The 15,222-nt window shown below is 41.9% G+C and overlaps 1 protein-coding gene across 1 annotated transcript in view; it reads right to left on the bottom strand.

The window, feature by feature from the left end:
- abca2 (ATP-binding cassette, sub-family A (ABC1), member 2) overlaps window positions 1-15,222 on the bottom strand; it is a 553,235-nt gene that overhangs the window by 290,193 nt on the left and 247,820 nt on the right. The window contains exon 7 of the mRNA XM_072240523.1: window positions 6,218-6,400. Coding sequence (XP_072096624.1) covers window positions 6,218-6,400 — 183 coding nt within the window. The remainder of the gene's footprint in view (window positions 1-6,217; window positions 6,401-15,222) is intronic.

The raw sequence follows: 15,222 nt of genomic DNA on the forward strand, positions 1-15,222 counted from the left end.
AATAATACTGCAAAATGTCTGTAAGAGGAATGGCACCCCACACAGCCTTCCGATCCGCGCCTTGTAAGGCACAAAAATGCCCAACACTGGCCTTTCAGGCCTGAGTCGATATCATCATCACTGTACTTTCTCTGCAGCTGTTACACTCTATTCTGCATTCTGTTATTGCTTTACCTTGTATTACCTCAATGTACTGTGTGATTTGGTCTGTATGAACTTTATGCAAGACAATTAGTACATGTGATAAGATAAACCAATTCCAATCCCTCTCCACCAAGAACTCAAAAATAAGTTTATCCAAAACTTCACAGTGTTCAATCTCCTCAATTGCTTTAAGTCTTTGGAATTTGGGCCCAAAATGAACTGAGCCTCTTGAGATGTGAAGGTAGTTCTTACCAGAACACCCATTAATATTTTGCCAGTAGCAGTAGACATAAAATGAGCATTGTAGCATTTTCTTTCAGGTGTAACAAAAAGGATTCAATTTCCTTTTAAACTAATCTTCATTTTCTGTATTATCACACCCTCATCTAACGTCATATTATGTGAAAAACAGTAAGCAGCGACTTTCCCTGTCCATTCCATGACACAAGTTTAAAAAATATTATGGAAACATGGAACTAACTGTGACCCAGTTGAGGAGGGGGAGAGAATTTATTTTATTTCTGTGAACATGGGAGCAAGTTCTTAAGATTTGTTTTGCCTGGGCTTGGTTGCTCCACTCTGGCATCTTAACTCTTCTCCTCACCTGTCTATCGCATTCCCCTGGTTCCCCTCCTTCTTCCCTTTCTTCCATGGTCCACTCTCCTCTCCTATCAGATTCCTCCTTCTCTAGCCCTTTACCTTTCCCACCCACCTGGCTTCACCTATCGCCTTCTAACTAGCCTTCCTTCGCCTCCCCACACCTCTTTATTCTGGTGTCTTCTCCCCTTCCTTTCCAGTCCTGAAGAGAGGTCTCTGCCTGAAGCATACACTGTTTATTCATTTTCATAGATACTGCCTGACCTGCTGCGTTCTTCCAACATTTTGTGCGCGTTGCTCTGGATTTCCAGCCTCTGCAGAATCTCTTGTGTGCATTATGAGACAGCTGAGCTTGCAAGTTTGCAACAGCTTCTGGTGAGCCAAGGAATTTAGCAAAAGTGTGTCAGCATCATTTACCTCCTCTTCAACATTTGTAACTTCACATGGTGTCTTGAGCTAATGTACTCATGATGCAGTTGCTCAATTTAAAGAAGCAGTAATCAACATAATTCATCAAAGAAGAATCTGCATTGCAGCGCTGGACTATCCTCAGCACTATCAAATCTGCATAAATCAGATCAGCAGCTTCCTTCCAAATATCTTGCTGTGAGTACTGCCCAGGAGGAAGTGGGATAGGTACTCAAACTATGTCATAAATGTTATGACTCTTAATGGTATAAACAGGAGAAATGAAATAAGTAAATTTTATCACTAATCTTGCAAAAGTTCTAGCCATAATTCAGCTTCTCAAGTGCAATTTACTGTGTTTCACAGAAAAAGAGCAAAATAGTATCAAAAATCTGTGTTACTGCTCCTCTCTCAGGGTCCTGATCCCAATCAGTACCATTTTATCACCATTCATGATTTTGCAAATGAATTATTGATTTTGCGTGTTACTTTTAATAGATGAGACAATGCTAAGATTGAAAGGTAGAAACAGACACTGTTTCTCTTCCTATCCCTAAATGACCCCAGTGGTTCAGTTGCCAGTGTTCCCAGCCAATATCTCTCCCTCAACCAGACAGATTTCCATAATGTTGTCTGTGATCCCAGCTGAGCACAAATTCCCTTCAACACTTCTTAGAGAAATGCAGTGAACACATTTCACTTATGACTTCCACAACTCAGACTGCTCTTGGACAACAACTCAGACTGCTCTTGGACACCTTATAAATGCTATCTCTCTCTCTCTCTCCACACCCAGAAAATCAGCTGCAAAAACATATCAATAATAATCCAAATCATGAATGTTCCAATTTGCTATCATAGTCAGTGTTTCTAGAAAGGGACAACTAAACATTCAGATCTTCACCTACCTCAAACATGGACAGGGCCAAGCTCCATTAATGGTATCTGTTGGCAGATTCTGTAAATTTCCCTCCCCCTTCCCTCAAAAGTAGTAGTACCTAAGCCAGCTGAAGAATTCATTAGCAAACTTTGTTCACTTAAATATTGATCCCAGCTCGAATCCCTGCCACGTCTTCACCATTCCAACTGACCTTCCCCTCTCTGAGGTGGAACTCTCTATCCTCAGCAAGGGCATTACATTTGTCTCCTTTCACTCACACCTCAGTGAGTTCCGCATTTACCACGACACTGAGCTCTTCCTCCATTGACTCAGTCTCCGAGCCTACTTCTTTGGCAAGGATTTCTCATCCTGTACTGATGAACCTTCACCCGTCTCCAACTCTGCTCCCCTTCTTGGACACCCTGCTCCGGTTCTCTGCCATCTCTGGATCTTTTCATCTCTAGTTGTTGGTGAGGCATCAACTGGCTCAACTTCAGCACTCGTCACTCTTCCTCAAACTTCACCCCCTCTGAACACAACTGCCCTCCAATCGCTCCACACCATTCCCAACATTACCATCAAATCTGCAAATAAAGGAGTGCTTTGGTAGTCTGGCAGACAAGGTCTAGTCTCAGACCTTGCTGAGGTCAGACAGCAACTCTCAGACACCTTCTCTTTCTTACTCCTTGAAAACAACCCCACTCAGGAATACCAGGCTATTGACTCCTACACCATCACCAACCTCATCAACTCTGGAGATTCCCCCATCCACTGTCACCAACATCATAGATTCCTTACGAAGTACTGCTTATTTCTACCTCCTATCCAAGATCCACAAACCTGACTATCTGGGTAGGCCCATTGTTTCTGCCTGTGCCTGCCCCACTGAACTTGTGTCCGATACATCGAGAAGATTCAATTGCCCTTGCTCAGTCCTTTCCCATCTACATCTGCAACACTAGACATGCTCTCAGTCTCCTCAAAATCTTTCAATTTTCTGGCCCTGATCACCTCATTTTCACCATAGATGTCCAATCCCTGTAACTTCTATTCCACTTGGCCTCCACCCCCCAGAAGGTCTTGAAGCTCTCTGCATCTTTCTCAACAATAGACCCAACCAATTCCCTTCAACTACCACCCTCCTCTGTTTGGCAGAACTGGTCCTCACACTCAACATGATCATTGATTTCTCCAACTTCCAGTAATTCTTCCCCTCCTCTCTCTTCTTCAAATCCCCACTCTGGTTCTCTTCTTACCTCTTTTCTTTTCCTCACCTACCTATGATCTCCTCTCTTCTCCTCATCTGCCTACCACCTGGTGCCCCTACTCCCAATGTTCATTCTTCTTTCCTATTAGATTCCTCTTTCTCAACCCTTTACCTTTTTCACTCATCACCTACCAGCTTCTTACTTCATCCTCCCTCCCCACCCACCTGGCTTCACCTATCTCCTGCTATCTTGTGCTCCTTCCCCTATCCCTTACCTCCTTACTCTGGCTTCTTCCTCCTTCCTTTCCAGTCCTGATGATGGGTCTCAGCCTGGAAAGTCATCTGTTTATTCATTTCCATGTATGCTACCGGAACCGCCGAGTCCCTTCAGCATTTTGTGTGTATTTCACTGGAATATCCACTATAGCAATGTGTAACATGCAAAAAAATGTAAAATAACAGTGTGCTGAATCTTTTAATTGAGTTATCGTCCAATAGTCTGGAACATCTGTTGGTCCAACACCATCCAAGTCCATAGGGTTGCAACAAAAAAGAGTTGACAGATACTGGAATCTAAAGCAACAAACAATCTGCTGGAGGAACTCAGTGGGTCAGGCAGCATCTGTGGGAGGAGAAGTACTGTTAACATTTTGGGTGGAATCACTGGATCAGGGCTGAGAGATGAGATGGCCAAAATAAAGAGACGGGGAGCGGTGAGTAAAGAGTTCGAAGAGATTGGTGGACTGAGGTTGGATGTCAATGTCAGGTAGGCAGTGCTAGGTAGAGGAGGGGAGTGAGGGTGGAGTTGGAAGAGAGTGAGAGGTGAATGAGTCCCAGGGTGTCTGGTTTTCATAGTTTCACTCTTCAAGAGAGTCTGGTTCCTTAAGGTAGTTATAGCCGGAGGGTGGTAACGGGAACAAGCTTCCACTACCTACTAAATGTTCTCAAAGGCGTTCACCTCAAATAGCCTATGACAACTGTCTAGTTCCTGGCCTTCACATGTGACTTAACCACTAAGCCCAGTGGAACTGTTTCTAGTGACAGGAGAAGGGCAAAGGTGGGCTACTAGCGCCTTAAAACCAATCGCTTCGGGCAGATGGCTGGCAGCTCATCTAAAAGGAAAACTCTGATCTCAAACCTCCACTGCTTTGCAGCTGTACCCACTCGTGGGGAAGGCTTCGGGAGTAAACCCCAAGGAAAAAAAATCCAGTGCTGTAATCCCTAAGGCAGTCCTACATTGAGTTCAACACTGACTAGCAACTCCTTCGATGCTGCTGGTACCAAACTGTATGGGTCTTTGCCATTCCTTTTGGTTCATCAAATGTGGAGCGGGGGAGCTTGCTACATGGGCAACAGTTTGCTCTCCATATTGTGCGGCCCAGGCTTGTGTATCTAGACAGCTAGGATGCAATATCCATGGTCGACCCTGACCGATGGAGGCCTCACTCACTCATTCTTCAACAAGTAATTACAAGCTATCAAATTTGTTGCAGTACACTAGGGCAGTTAGAGAACTCCTCTCAACCCTGAAAATTCTTTATTTTCAAATGCCTATCCAGTGTATAATTGAGCCATGCTATTGCAATTGAGTCTCCCTCTACTAACTCTGGAAGTGTTGCCTGGATTGGGGAGCATGCCTTATGAAAACAGGTTGAGTGAACTCGGCCTTTTCTCCTTGGAGCGACGGAGAATGAGAGGTGACCTGATAGAGGTGTATAAGATGATGAGAGGCATTGATCGTGTGGATAGTCAGATGCTCTTTCCCTGGGCTGAAATGGTTGCCACAAGAGGACACAGGTTTAAGGTGCTGGGGAGTAAGTACAGAGGAGATCTCAGGAGTACGTTTTTTACTCAGAGAGTGGTGAGTCCATGGAATGGGCTGCCGGCAACGGTAGTGGAGGCAGATACAATAGGTTCTTTTCAGAGACTTTCGGATAGGTACGTACAGCTTAGTAAAATAGAGGGCTATGGATAAGCCTAGCAATTTCTAAGGTAGGGACATGTTCGGCACAACTTTGTGGGCCAAAGGGCCTGTATTATGCTGTAGGTTTTCTATGTTTCCATGTTTTTTCTAAGTGTAGAAGAACTCACTGAAAGCAACTAACAAAGTTTTTAAGACAGCATTCTCCCTTATTAATTAATGCACAAGATACATCAGGAAGATGCTGGAACAATACCAAGCTCTAATCTTGCTCTATTGATGTCTGCTCCATTGAAACATTTATAGCATTCACTGGTTTTCCTGCACCTACAGTATTTTAATTCACCAGCATACAGTTCAAAATACCAAAATTCTTTGTCTCTCTTCCACTCTTTTGTTCATGTCTTTCAGGGCGAACTGCTGGAAATATTAACCTTTAACACTCTCTCCGCTGACATCACAACCAACTTGCATCTTTCAGTCTTGCTAGTCTCCACCCTATGGCAGCCATGCCTATTGTTCTCTCCCACCCAGCCTCTGCCCCTTTCTCTGCAGCTTAAAATGCATTTGATCTCTACACTATCTAATAAAAGAACAGTAACTCAAAATGTTAAATCTTTGACTTACTTCCTGGTCTGCTGAACATTTCCTGCATTTTCACATTGCTCACAGACTCAGCTCATTCCATCTGGGAATCAACATTAAGGCTCGGTTTCACACTCTGCTCCATTTACTCGATTTGGGATGAGTTAAAGTCTAGTTCTGAGACAGATCTGTCAGTATAATTTGCCCCCAAGGCTTAGCATGAAGCTGCTGTGCAGAATTTTACAGGCAATCATATCACTTGAAGAAACTTCTGTAATTTTTAGTCCCAAATATACCTCAATATTTCAGAATGTCTTAGCTCTCCCTTCTGCAGAGAAAAATTTGCTTCATGCCATTTACAGAAGTTGTAATAAGAGTTTCATATCTACATTCTATCTACAAATTACAGTACAGATAAAATATTTTGGTGTTAAGCACAAAGTTTTAGCATTGGATCAATTTTCCATTACATTACCTCCATCTCTCCAACAAGTCCCTCTGGATCATAGCCATCTATGGAGTTACTGGATCCTGCTAGACCCAGAGCTTGGGCCAATAGCTGGACAAGTTTTTGTCTGTGTGTCACTTTTTCTGGATCACTTAAGGCTTTATGGATCAGTCCTCCTTCTATCTTCTGCCAGCCTCCCAAAAGATGTTCCTGAAACACAAAATTACTCAACGTTCAATGGAATCCCTTTTCTTTACCTAAGTGTTACCAACATCTTGAAAACTTATAAAATAAAGATGAAATTAAAATGCTCCTCAGGATATTCAAAGTTACTTATCATTCCTTTTTCCTTGATAGGAAACAATCTTAGCAAAGATGTTCAAGGGATACATGAGAAGTCATTACTGAGATAGTAGTAAATCTCTCAATCTGGAGTCCATCTGACAAACTGGATAGACCAAATGTTACATCCTAAACTGTGCAGTGTCCTCCAAGACCAGGTCTGAGTTAAATACAAGTATCTACATATCTTAGTCCTTAATCCTCCCTCTGCTACCATCAGGTAGAAGGTACAGGAGCCTCAGGATTCGCACCACCAAGTAGTTCAAGGACAGCTTCTACCCCTCAACCATCAGGCTCTTGAACAAAAGGGGATAACTACCCTCAAATGCTCCATCACTGAATGCACCAACAACTAATGATTTAACTTTAAAGACTCTACCTCACTACCTCATGTTCTCGTTATTTATATTTGCATTTCCACAAGTTGTTGCCTTCTGCACTCTAGTTTATCTTTCATTGATCCTGTTATATTTACTATTCTATAGATTTACTGAACATCCCCACAGGAAAATGTGTCTCACCTCACTCTGAACTGACTGCACAACCTATGAACTCATTTTCAAGCACGCTACAATTCATGTTCTCAATATTATTTATTTAATTATCTTTTTTTTAAACAAATTGTCTTCTTCTGCATATTGGTTGTTTGTCAGTCGTTGTACAGTGAAAGTCTACAAGAAAATGAATCTCAGGGTCGTGTTTCGTAACATATATGTACTTCGATAATAAGTTTGAACTCCAATTTATTTTCTTCCCAGACCAATCACAGGCACTTCCTCTGAGGAAATGGCTTCATTTGGTATTAAGTTGTGCTAACTATTGTAATTTTAACACATTGTACATAGACATGAAATCTCAGGACTCCACCCTCAGCTGACCTATGCTGCAAATTCTCCAGCTAAGCAGACAGAGACAGTGGAAAAGTAGTCTGTATCTGAGAGTCTTAGGAAAGGGGAGTATCACTGGGCAAGTTTACTAAGATTCATTATAATGCAGAGCTTTGACCAACACCAAAAATGGGGATCATAATATTATAACCACACCTCTAACCCATGCTCGTATCTGGACAGCAGAGCCTCATAAAGCTTACACTCGTGAAAACACAAGGTTAAATATTGTAACCACAGGACCATCAGCCTGAGTGGAGACTTCTAGACACTTGATCCAACAATCAAATGTGGAGACCAGACTATTGTCACCAAATGAATTTGATTTTCAGACAGTAACACAGAGCAGAAGGTTACCACTTGGCCAAACAAGTACATACTGGCTTTTTCAAAGACAAGTTGCAAGACGCATTCATGGTACAAAGTAGATTGCTTGTTTTAAGTCCTGTTCCAAGTCTTGCCTTATTGCTGACTCAAAGATTAATATGTGCTTTACCATAGCTTTCTTTGGAAAAAAAACTAATCTTCTACTTCATAATAGGGTATGAGTGAAATTAATATTTATGTCTGTGTCTACACAGTGGGGATAGACCCACTTCCCATCAAGTGGTGATGCGTACCAGCCTTAGGACCAGAACACTAGATATAAAATGGTTAAAAATGTTTTGAATTGCCTCACTTTAAACAGACGATTTTCAGAAAGCTGCAATAATTATTATATACAGTAGATTCTGGTTAATTAGGACACATCTGGACTAGTACATTTTGGCCTTAATTGGCTGAAGTTCCATGGAAATACATAATTAAAAACTACCAGACAGGCCACATCGCTGTCTGACATTGAGGGCTCCTGCACCGAACCGAAATAAGCTACAGAAAGTTGTAAAATTAGTCAGCTCCATCATATGTATTAGTCTCCATAGTATCCATAAGACAACTTCAAGGGGCAGTGCCTCAGAAAAGTGGCATCCATCATCAAGGATCTCCCCACCACCATCACCCAGGACGTGGCCTCTTCTCATTATCACCATCAGGCAGGAGGTACAGAAGCCTGAAGACACACAATCAGCCATTCAAGAACAACTTCTTCCCCTCTGCCATGCAGTTCCTAATAGGACATTGAACCCATGAACACTACCTCACTTTATTTTTTAAATATTATTTCTGCTGTGCACTATTTTTAATCTATTTAATATACATATATACTTACTGTAATTGATTGATTTATTTATTTTTTTCTTTCTACGTGATCATATATCACATTGTACTGCTGCTGCTAAGTTAACAAATTTCATGATGTGTGCTGATGATAATAAACCTGATTCATGTTCTGAAAAAGGTATATTAAAAAATAAGACAAACTACGCTTTAGCTAGGTAACAAATTAAGTATTTAAATGAAATACAGAATGAATTAGAACACCATCAATATTATTTAGAACTATAAATTTGTGTATGTTATCAACGGAGAAATTCACCCAGTGTACGCTGCTGTGATTGACTATAAATGAACAAAATCAGCGCAGACACCTAGTGCAGATAATGGACTGCCTTTGTACAGTGCTTTTGATAACATCCTCAAATTCTTCATTATAAATGTAACTTTCAAGATGATTGTCAATGCCTTCTATTATTTGTCATTCCTAACTTGTTGAAGTAGTGAAATTGTTTTATTTCACTCACGGTTGTTTCTGGCGTATCTAAGCCTGAATGCTTGAACCCCCAGCAAACAAAATAGTTCTGAATTGTTTTACTGCTTACTTAGCACCAGCTATCAGTAACAAAAATCACTGCTTTTTGAACACAAACACACACAATTGACACCATTTAAATACTGTTCGTTCTCAGCATGGTGCAGTGTTTAATGGCCATGCAGCTGACACTAGTTAGAAACTGTTTAGCTCTGTGTTGAACTGAGGCTGTGTCCTGCTCCAGCTGCAGTGATGTCTGGCTTCGTGTCTTCAGTAAAACTTTAGTTCTGAATGCTACTTGCTTACTTTTATTGTTTGTATGATTTGTTTTTTTTTCTCTCTGCCCACTGGGTGTTTGACTGTCTTCTTTTTTAAGTAGGTTCTTTTGCATTTTTTTTGTGGCTACCTGCAAGGAGACGAATCTCAAGGTTGAATACTGTATACATGCTTAGATAATAAATACACTTTGAACTAGAAAGAGGCAGCATGTGTGAACCTCACAGCAGACAGGCTGCGGGACAAGGTGCCAGCCAATGTTTAACTCCACTTCGTCAATTAAAGCTTCCACTGTTTACCCATTAACGCAATGAGGGAGATTGAAGCATTGAACTGAGTGTGCAGGGTGAGTGCCGGCTGCCTGGCTTTTGAAGGCCTACCACTGTGCCCAGAGAAGGTTGCCCAGGTTTTCTACATTTTGGGTGAGGACTTGGACCATAGATTTTTTTTTTTTAGTCCTATAGTTTTTTTGAAATTCTGTGTTTTTCACCTGATCTTCCTCATTTTTTTTGTGCAGGGACAGGGATTTGGGGGTCGATGTGCCTGCTCCATTTGTTTGTTGTTTTAGTGTGGGGTGGTTGGATTTGCAGACTGACAATTGTGCTGCCTTTCTTTTCTTTATTTTCTTTCTTGGTTTCATGGCTATCCAGAGAAGAATTTCAGAGTTGTCTACTTAGATAATAAATGTGTCTTTGAATACTCCTGTCCCAATTAAGCAGCATATTGGCCCAAATAAACAGAGAATCCCAGCTACTTTCTCGATTAGTTTCTGTTCTTTAAGAGTTGCCCCAAATAAGCAGCTATCCCAATTAACAGATGGCCTAATTAACCGGAATCCACTGTACTTCAAATAAAATACTTTGCAACTATCCAACACAAAGTCAGTAGTCGGAAAATACTCAATTCAAAATAAGAAAAGACCTGTACAGACATATCTGAACATACATAAAAGAACAGGACAGGCATGAGGCAGTAGGGCTGGTGCTTCACTGCACCAGAGGCCCAGTTCAATGCTGACCTCCTGGGCTGTCTGTGTGGAGTTTGCAAGTTCTCTATATGGCCACATGTGTTTCCTCCAGGTGCTCCAGTTTCCTCCCACATGCCAAAGATCAGTCAGTAGATTAACTAGCCACTTTAAAGCAACCAGTGTGTAATGACTGGTAGAATCTAAGGGAAGTTTTTGGGAATAAAATAGTATTATTGTGGATGGATCCTCAACGGTAGGTGTAGATTTGACAGGCTGAAGGGCCTATTCCCATGCTGTACAACTCTATGAATTTGCATCAATATTTCTCTAATATTAAAACATTGCTCCCTATAAAGAACACCTATTGTGTCTGCCATTGTTCAATCTTCCATGTCTCAATAGGACATTTTGAGCTCCAGGTCAGATTTCAATGAATGAACTCATTCCTGTTGACTGAAGTGCAAGGAACATGCCACTTTTTTTCCATAGGTCTTTGTGCTCATTGAGTTGGAAGGGAGATGCATCCAATTCCATACACTCAGCGTTTCATATTCTCAGATGGATGCGGAGGAAAGCATTACTTTAGATTGGCAAAACTTCAGGATTTTTCTGCAGACTTCAGACTTCTGAAATTAAAGATCAATTTCTAAGTGACCTCTGTGGGCAGCACATGAGGAAAATTAAAGGGCCTTTATTGCCACCCATGCTGTTTTATTTTCTTTCAACAGTTGCTTATTTGTTATACCTGAACTTGTGCCCAGGTGGGATTGCTGGAAACAGGAGGCCATGTGGTAACATCTCCAGGGATGCCTCCAACAACTGGAAACCTGCTCCTCTGCTTACATGTTAAACTCTCTCTTTCTCAGAACAGGTGGAGTATAAACACTAGCAAAGCAAACTTCAACAATAGTCAGATGAGGAGTTTAATTCTGCTGCCCCAAAGTCCAATATGGACTGAAGACCTATCCATTTGAAATCCTTACAGGCAACAAGAGAGAGAATTCCTATCAATCCAGATCCCAAAACTAAAGCAACACACACAAAATGCTGGAAGAACTCAGTAGGTTAGTCAGCATCAATGGAAATGAATAAGCAGACGACATATCAGGCAGAGGCTATTCTTCAGGGAACCAATGTGACCCGACCTATGATATTACCGATTGGTGCACCCATCCTCCTATTCTGCTAATAATTTCACTCAAAAAAATCCATTCAGAGAAAGAAATGGCAATATCAGCTCCAACAAACTCAAGATGATGACTATAAATCATGGGGTGGAAGGAAATGCTGAATGAGCTGGGGGGGACCTTGGGGTTCTAACATTTAACTATCATTCATTCTTTGGGGAACTCCTCTGTTTTGGTGGATGGTTGCGAAGAAAAAGCATTTCAGGATGTATATTGTTTACATTTCTCTGACATTAAATTGTACCATTGAACCTTTGAAACAGACTATGTTGGGCACACTGAGATTTTTCTCTCCATTAACTGTTTCATCCAAAAAGTAACTAATTTGACTGTGAGCAACACAGTGGTGCAGCTAGTAGGCCCTGAAGCGACAAATACCCCAGATCAATTCTGACCACAGATGCTGCCCATGTGAAGTTCCCATGTTCTCCCTGTGACAGTGTGGATTTCTTTGAGATGGTCTGGTTGCTTCCCACATCCCAAAGGTACGCAGGTTGGTAAGTTATCTGCCCACTGTCAATTGTCTCTAGTATGTGAAGGGGTGGTAGAATCTGGGAAGAGCTAATGAGGATGTGGGGACGATGAAGGTAACATCAATGTTGGATTAGTGTCACAAACAAGAGAAAATCTGCAGATACTGGAAATCCAAGCAACACACTCAGAATGCTGGAGGAACTCAGCAGGCCAGCCAGCATCTATGGAAAAAAGTACAGTCGATGTTTTGGGTCAAGACTCTTTGGCAGGACTGAAGAAAAAAAAAGATGAAGAGTAGATTTAAAAGGTGGGGGAGGGGGAAAGAGAAACATCAGGTGATGGGTGGTAGGTGAAACCAGAAGGGGGAGGGATGAAGTAAAGAGCTGGGAAGTAGATTGGTGAAAGAAATACAGGGCTGGAGAAGGGGGTGTCCGACAGGAGCGAACAGAAGGCCATGGAAGAAAGAAAAGGGGGAGGAGCACCAAAGCGAGATGATCAGCAGGCAAGGAGATAAGGTGAGCGGGGAAAAGGAGATGGGGCATTACCAGAAGTTTGAGAAATCAATCTTCATTCCATCAAGTTGGAGGCTACCCAGACAGGACATAAGGTGGTGTTCCCCCAACTTGAATGTGGACTCATCGCGACAATAGAGAAAGTCGTGCATTGACATATTGGAATGGGAATGGGAATTAAGATGGGTGGCCACTGGGAGATCCTACTTCTTCTGGTAGGTTTAGAGTCAATGGGTTTGCTAATAATCAGCATAGACTCAGCACACTGAAGGACCAGCTTCTCTGCCCTTTCTATGAAATTAATCTCAGTTCAGCATCAAACTCAAGACTCCTCAGAAATAATCCCTGAAATTTTCTCACTGCTCTCTAAAGCCGTAACTTCATCCTTACTGTAGGTCAAGTGGTTCATTTCTTGTAAGGCTGATTTATTTTCATGATTACCTGAAGTGTTATACTAACTTTGCACTGTCTGTAAATTAGAAATGAGCAGTGACATGTGACACTTACGAACTTGAGTGTCAAAAGCCTTAACAACCAGAGTGCTTTGCCACTGCAAATTTAAATTAATGATGAATCTGAAATGGAAAATTAACTGCTGAAGCTGCCCCATTTTCAGTGCAGACACACCAAGCATCTGTATGCAACTACAGCTGGCTCCATTTCATGTCAACAATGAGTCTGATCAAAGTCATCTTGAAACTTAGTGTGAAGGACTTAATGAAAATAATAGGTGATCAATCTGAAAGGTGGGTTTTCAGCTGGAAAGCCATAACTTTTGCTTTGCAAGTCTTATTTCTCTTTCTTGGTCCTGACTTATGACTGATTTCACAATCCTTCTCATCCCTCAGGGTGACATCATCCACCCGTTCTTCTACCAGGCTCCATGGGCAAAGTTAGATTTGTGGTGAAGGTTAGAGGTGTAATCTAATTAATGCTGCAGCAATCCCAGTTCATGACTTCCCGCAAATTGTTTACCAATGTAGGTCCAATTAAGTCTGGGTGATGCCTTCTACTATAAATGACATCTGTAATACAGTACAGCTAATATTCTTGCAAATTGCAGAAATTAAGCATTAGAAGAGGGGTGGGGGACAGACTGCACACCACTCGACACACAAATTTCTCCCAAATCCATTCACAAAAGTCATCCGTACCCAGGATCAAGACAGGTGGCCCCACAAGAAATAGGAAGTGGTCCCAACATTACACCTTCAAAATACTTAATTAGATGTAATCAATCTGAAAGCAACAGAAAACATTGGTGAGAGCCACCATAAGCTGAGGGACTGCTTTGTCAAGCACCTCCACTCATCTGTCAAAAGCAGGCGAAACATTCAAATTCCAATTCCATTCCCATTCCACCATGTCAGTCCATGGCCTCCTCTTGTGCCATGATGAGGCCACCCTCAGGGTGGAGGAGCAACACTTTACATTCCGTCCAGATAGTCTCCATCCTGATGGCACGAATATTGATTTCTCCTTCTGGTTAAAAATAATTCCCTCCCCCCCACCCCACCCCTTCCATTCCCTACTCTTCCCACTTGCCTACCACTTCCCCCGGGTCCTTTCTTTTCTCCTATGGAAAAACTCTCCTCTCCTATCAGACTCCTTCCTCTCTAGCCCTTTACCTTTCCCACCCACCTGGCTTCACCGATCACTTTCAAGCTATCCTCCTTCCCCATTCCCCACCTTTTTATTCTGGCAACTTCACCCTTCCTTTCCAGTCCTGAAGAAGGGTCTCAGTCTGAAACACTGACTGTTCATTCAATTCTATAGATGCTGCCTGACCTGCTGTGTTCAGGTTGGCAGGCATGCGGCTTTGGATTTCCAGCAGCAGCAGAGTTTATTATGTTATGAAAGCATGCAATGACGTGAAGCCATTCACAAACTCAAGCCACAGCATTTTTAGCTAGTAATTAGTATTTTCAGAACTTGTTTATGGCTGTCATTTATTTTGCAGGATTTGCAGAAGATATCAGCAGAATATACAACCAGGCAATCTATTTAAATGACACACATCAAAGTTGCTGGTGAATGCAGCAGGCCAAGCAGCATCTCTAGGAAGAGGTGCAGTCGACGTTTCAGGCCGAGACCCTTCGTCAAGACCTATTTAAATAACAGAATCTATTTAAATGACAGCGTTTGAGGAAATAATATCCACCAAGATTTTAGTAGACACTTCTCTTTTTTTCTTGGAAATTACGTCCATCTTAAAAGGACACAAGTGACATGAATAAATTACAATTTTATTTAGAAAATGGAATGTGTTTTGAACCACTCTCATCCGCCTAATGGAACTTGGTCTCACTCTTAATAATTTCTCAATTTGCTCCTCCCACTTCCTTCAAACAAAAGGCACTCACATGGGTCCCATCTACAGTATGCCTGCCTTTTTGATGACTATGTAGAACAGTCTACGTTCCAAGCTTACACTGGTGTCCACCCCCCACTTTTCCTACATCGGTGACTGCATTGGCACTGCTTCCTGCACCCATGCTGAGCTCGTTGACTTTATCAACTTTGCCTCCAACTTCAACCCTGCCCTCAAACTTACCTGGTCCATTTCTGACACCTCCCTCCTCTTTCTCAATCTCTCTGTTTCTGTCTCTGGATTCAACTTATCTACTATATCGATATAATACTTATCTATTGTACACCTACTGACTCTCACAGCTACCTGGACTATACTTCTTCCTA

This window comes from Mobula birostris, chromosome 22, assembly GCF_030028105.1.
Source record: "Mobula birostris isolate sMobBir1 chromosome 22, sMobBir1.hap1, whole genome shotgun sequence".
NCBI lineage: Eukaryota > Metazoa > Chordata > Chondrichthyes > Myliobatiformes > Myliobatidae > Mobula > Mobula birostris.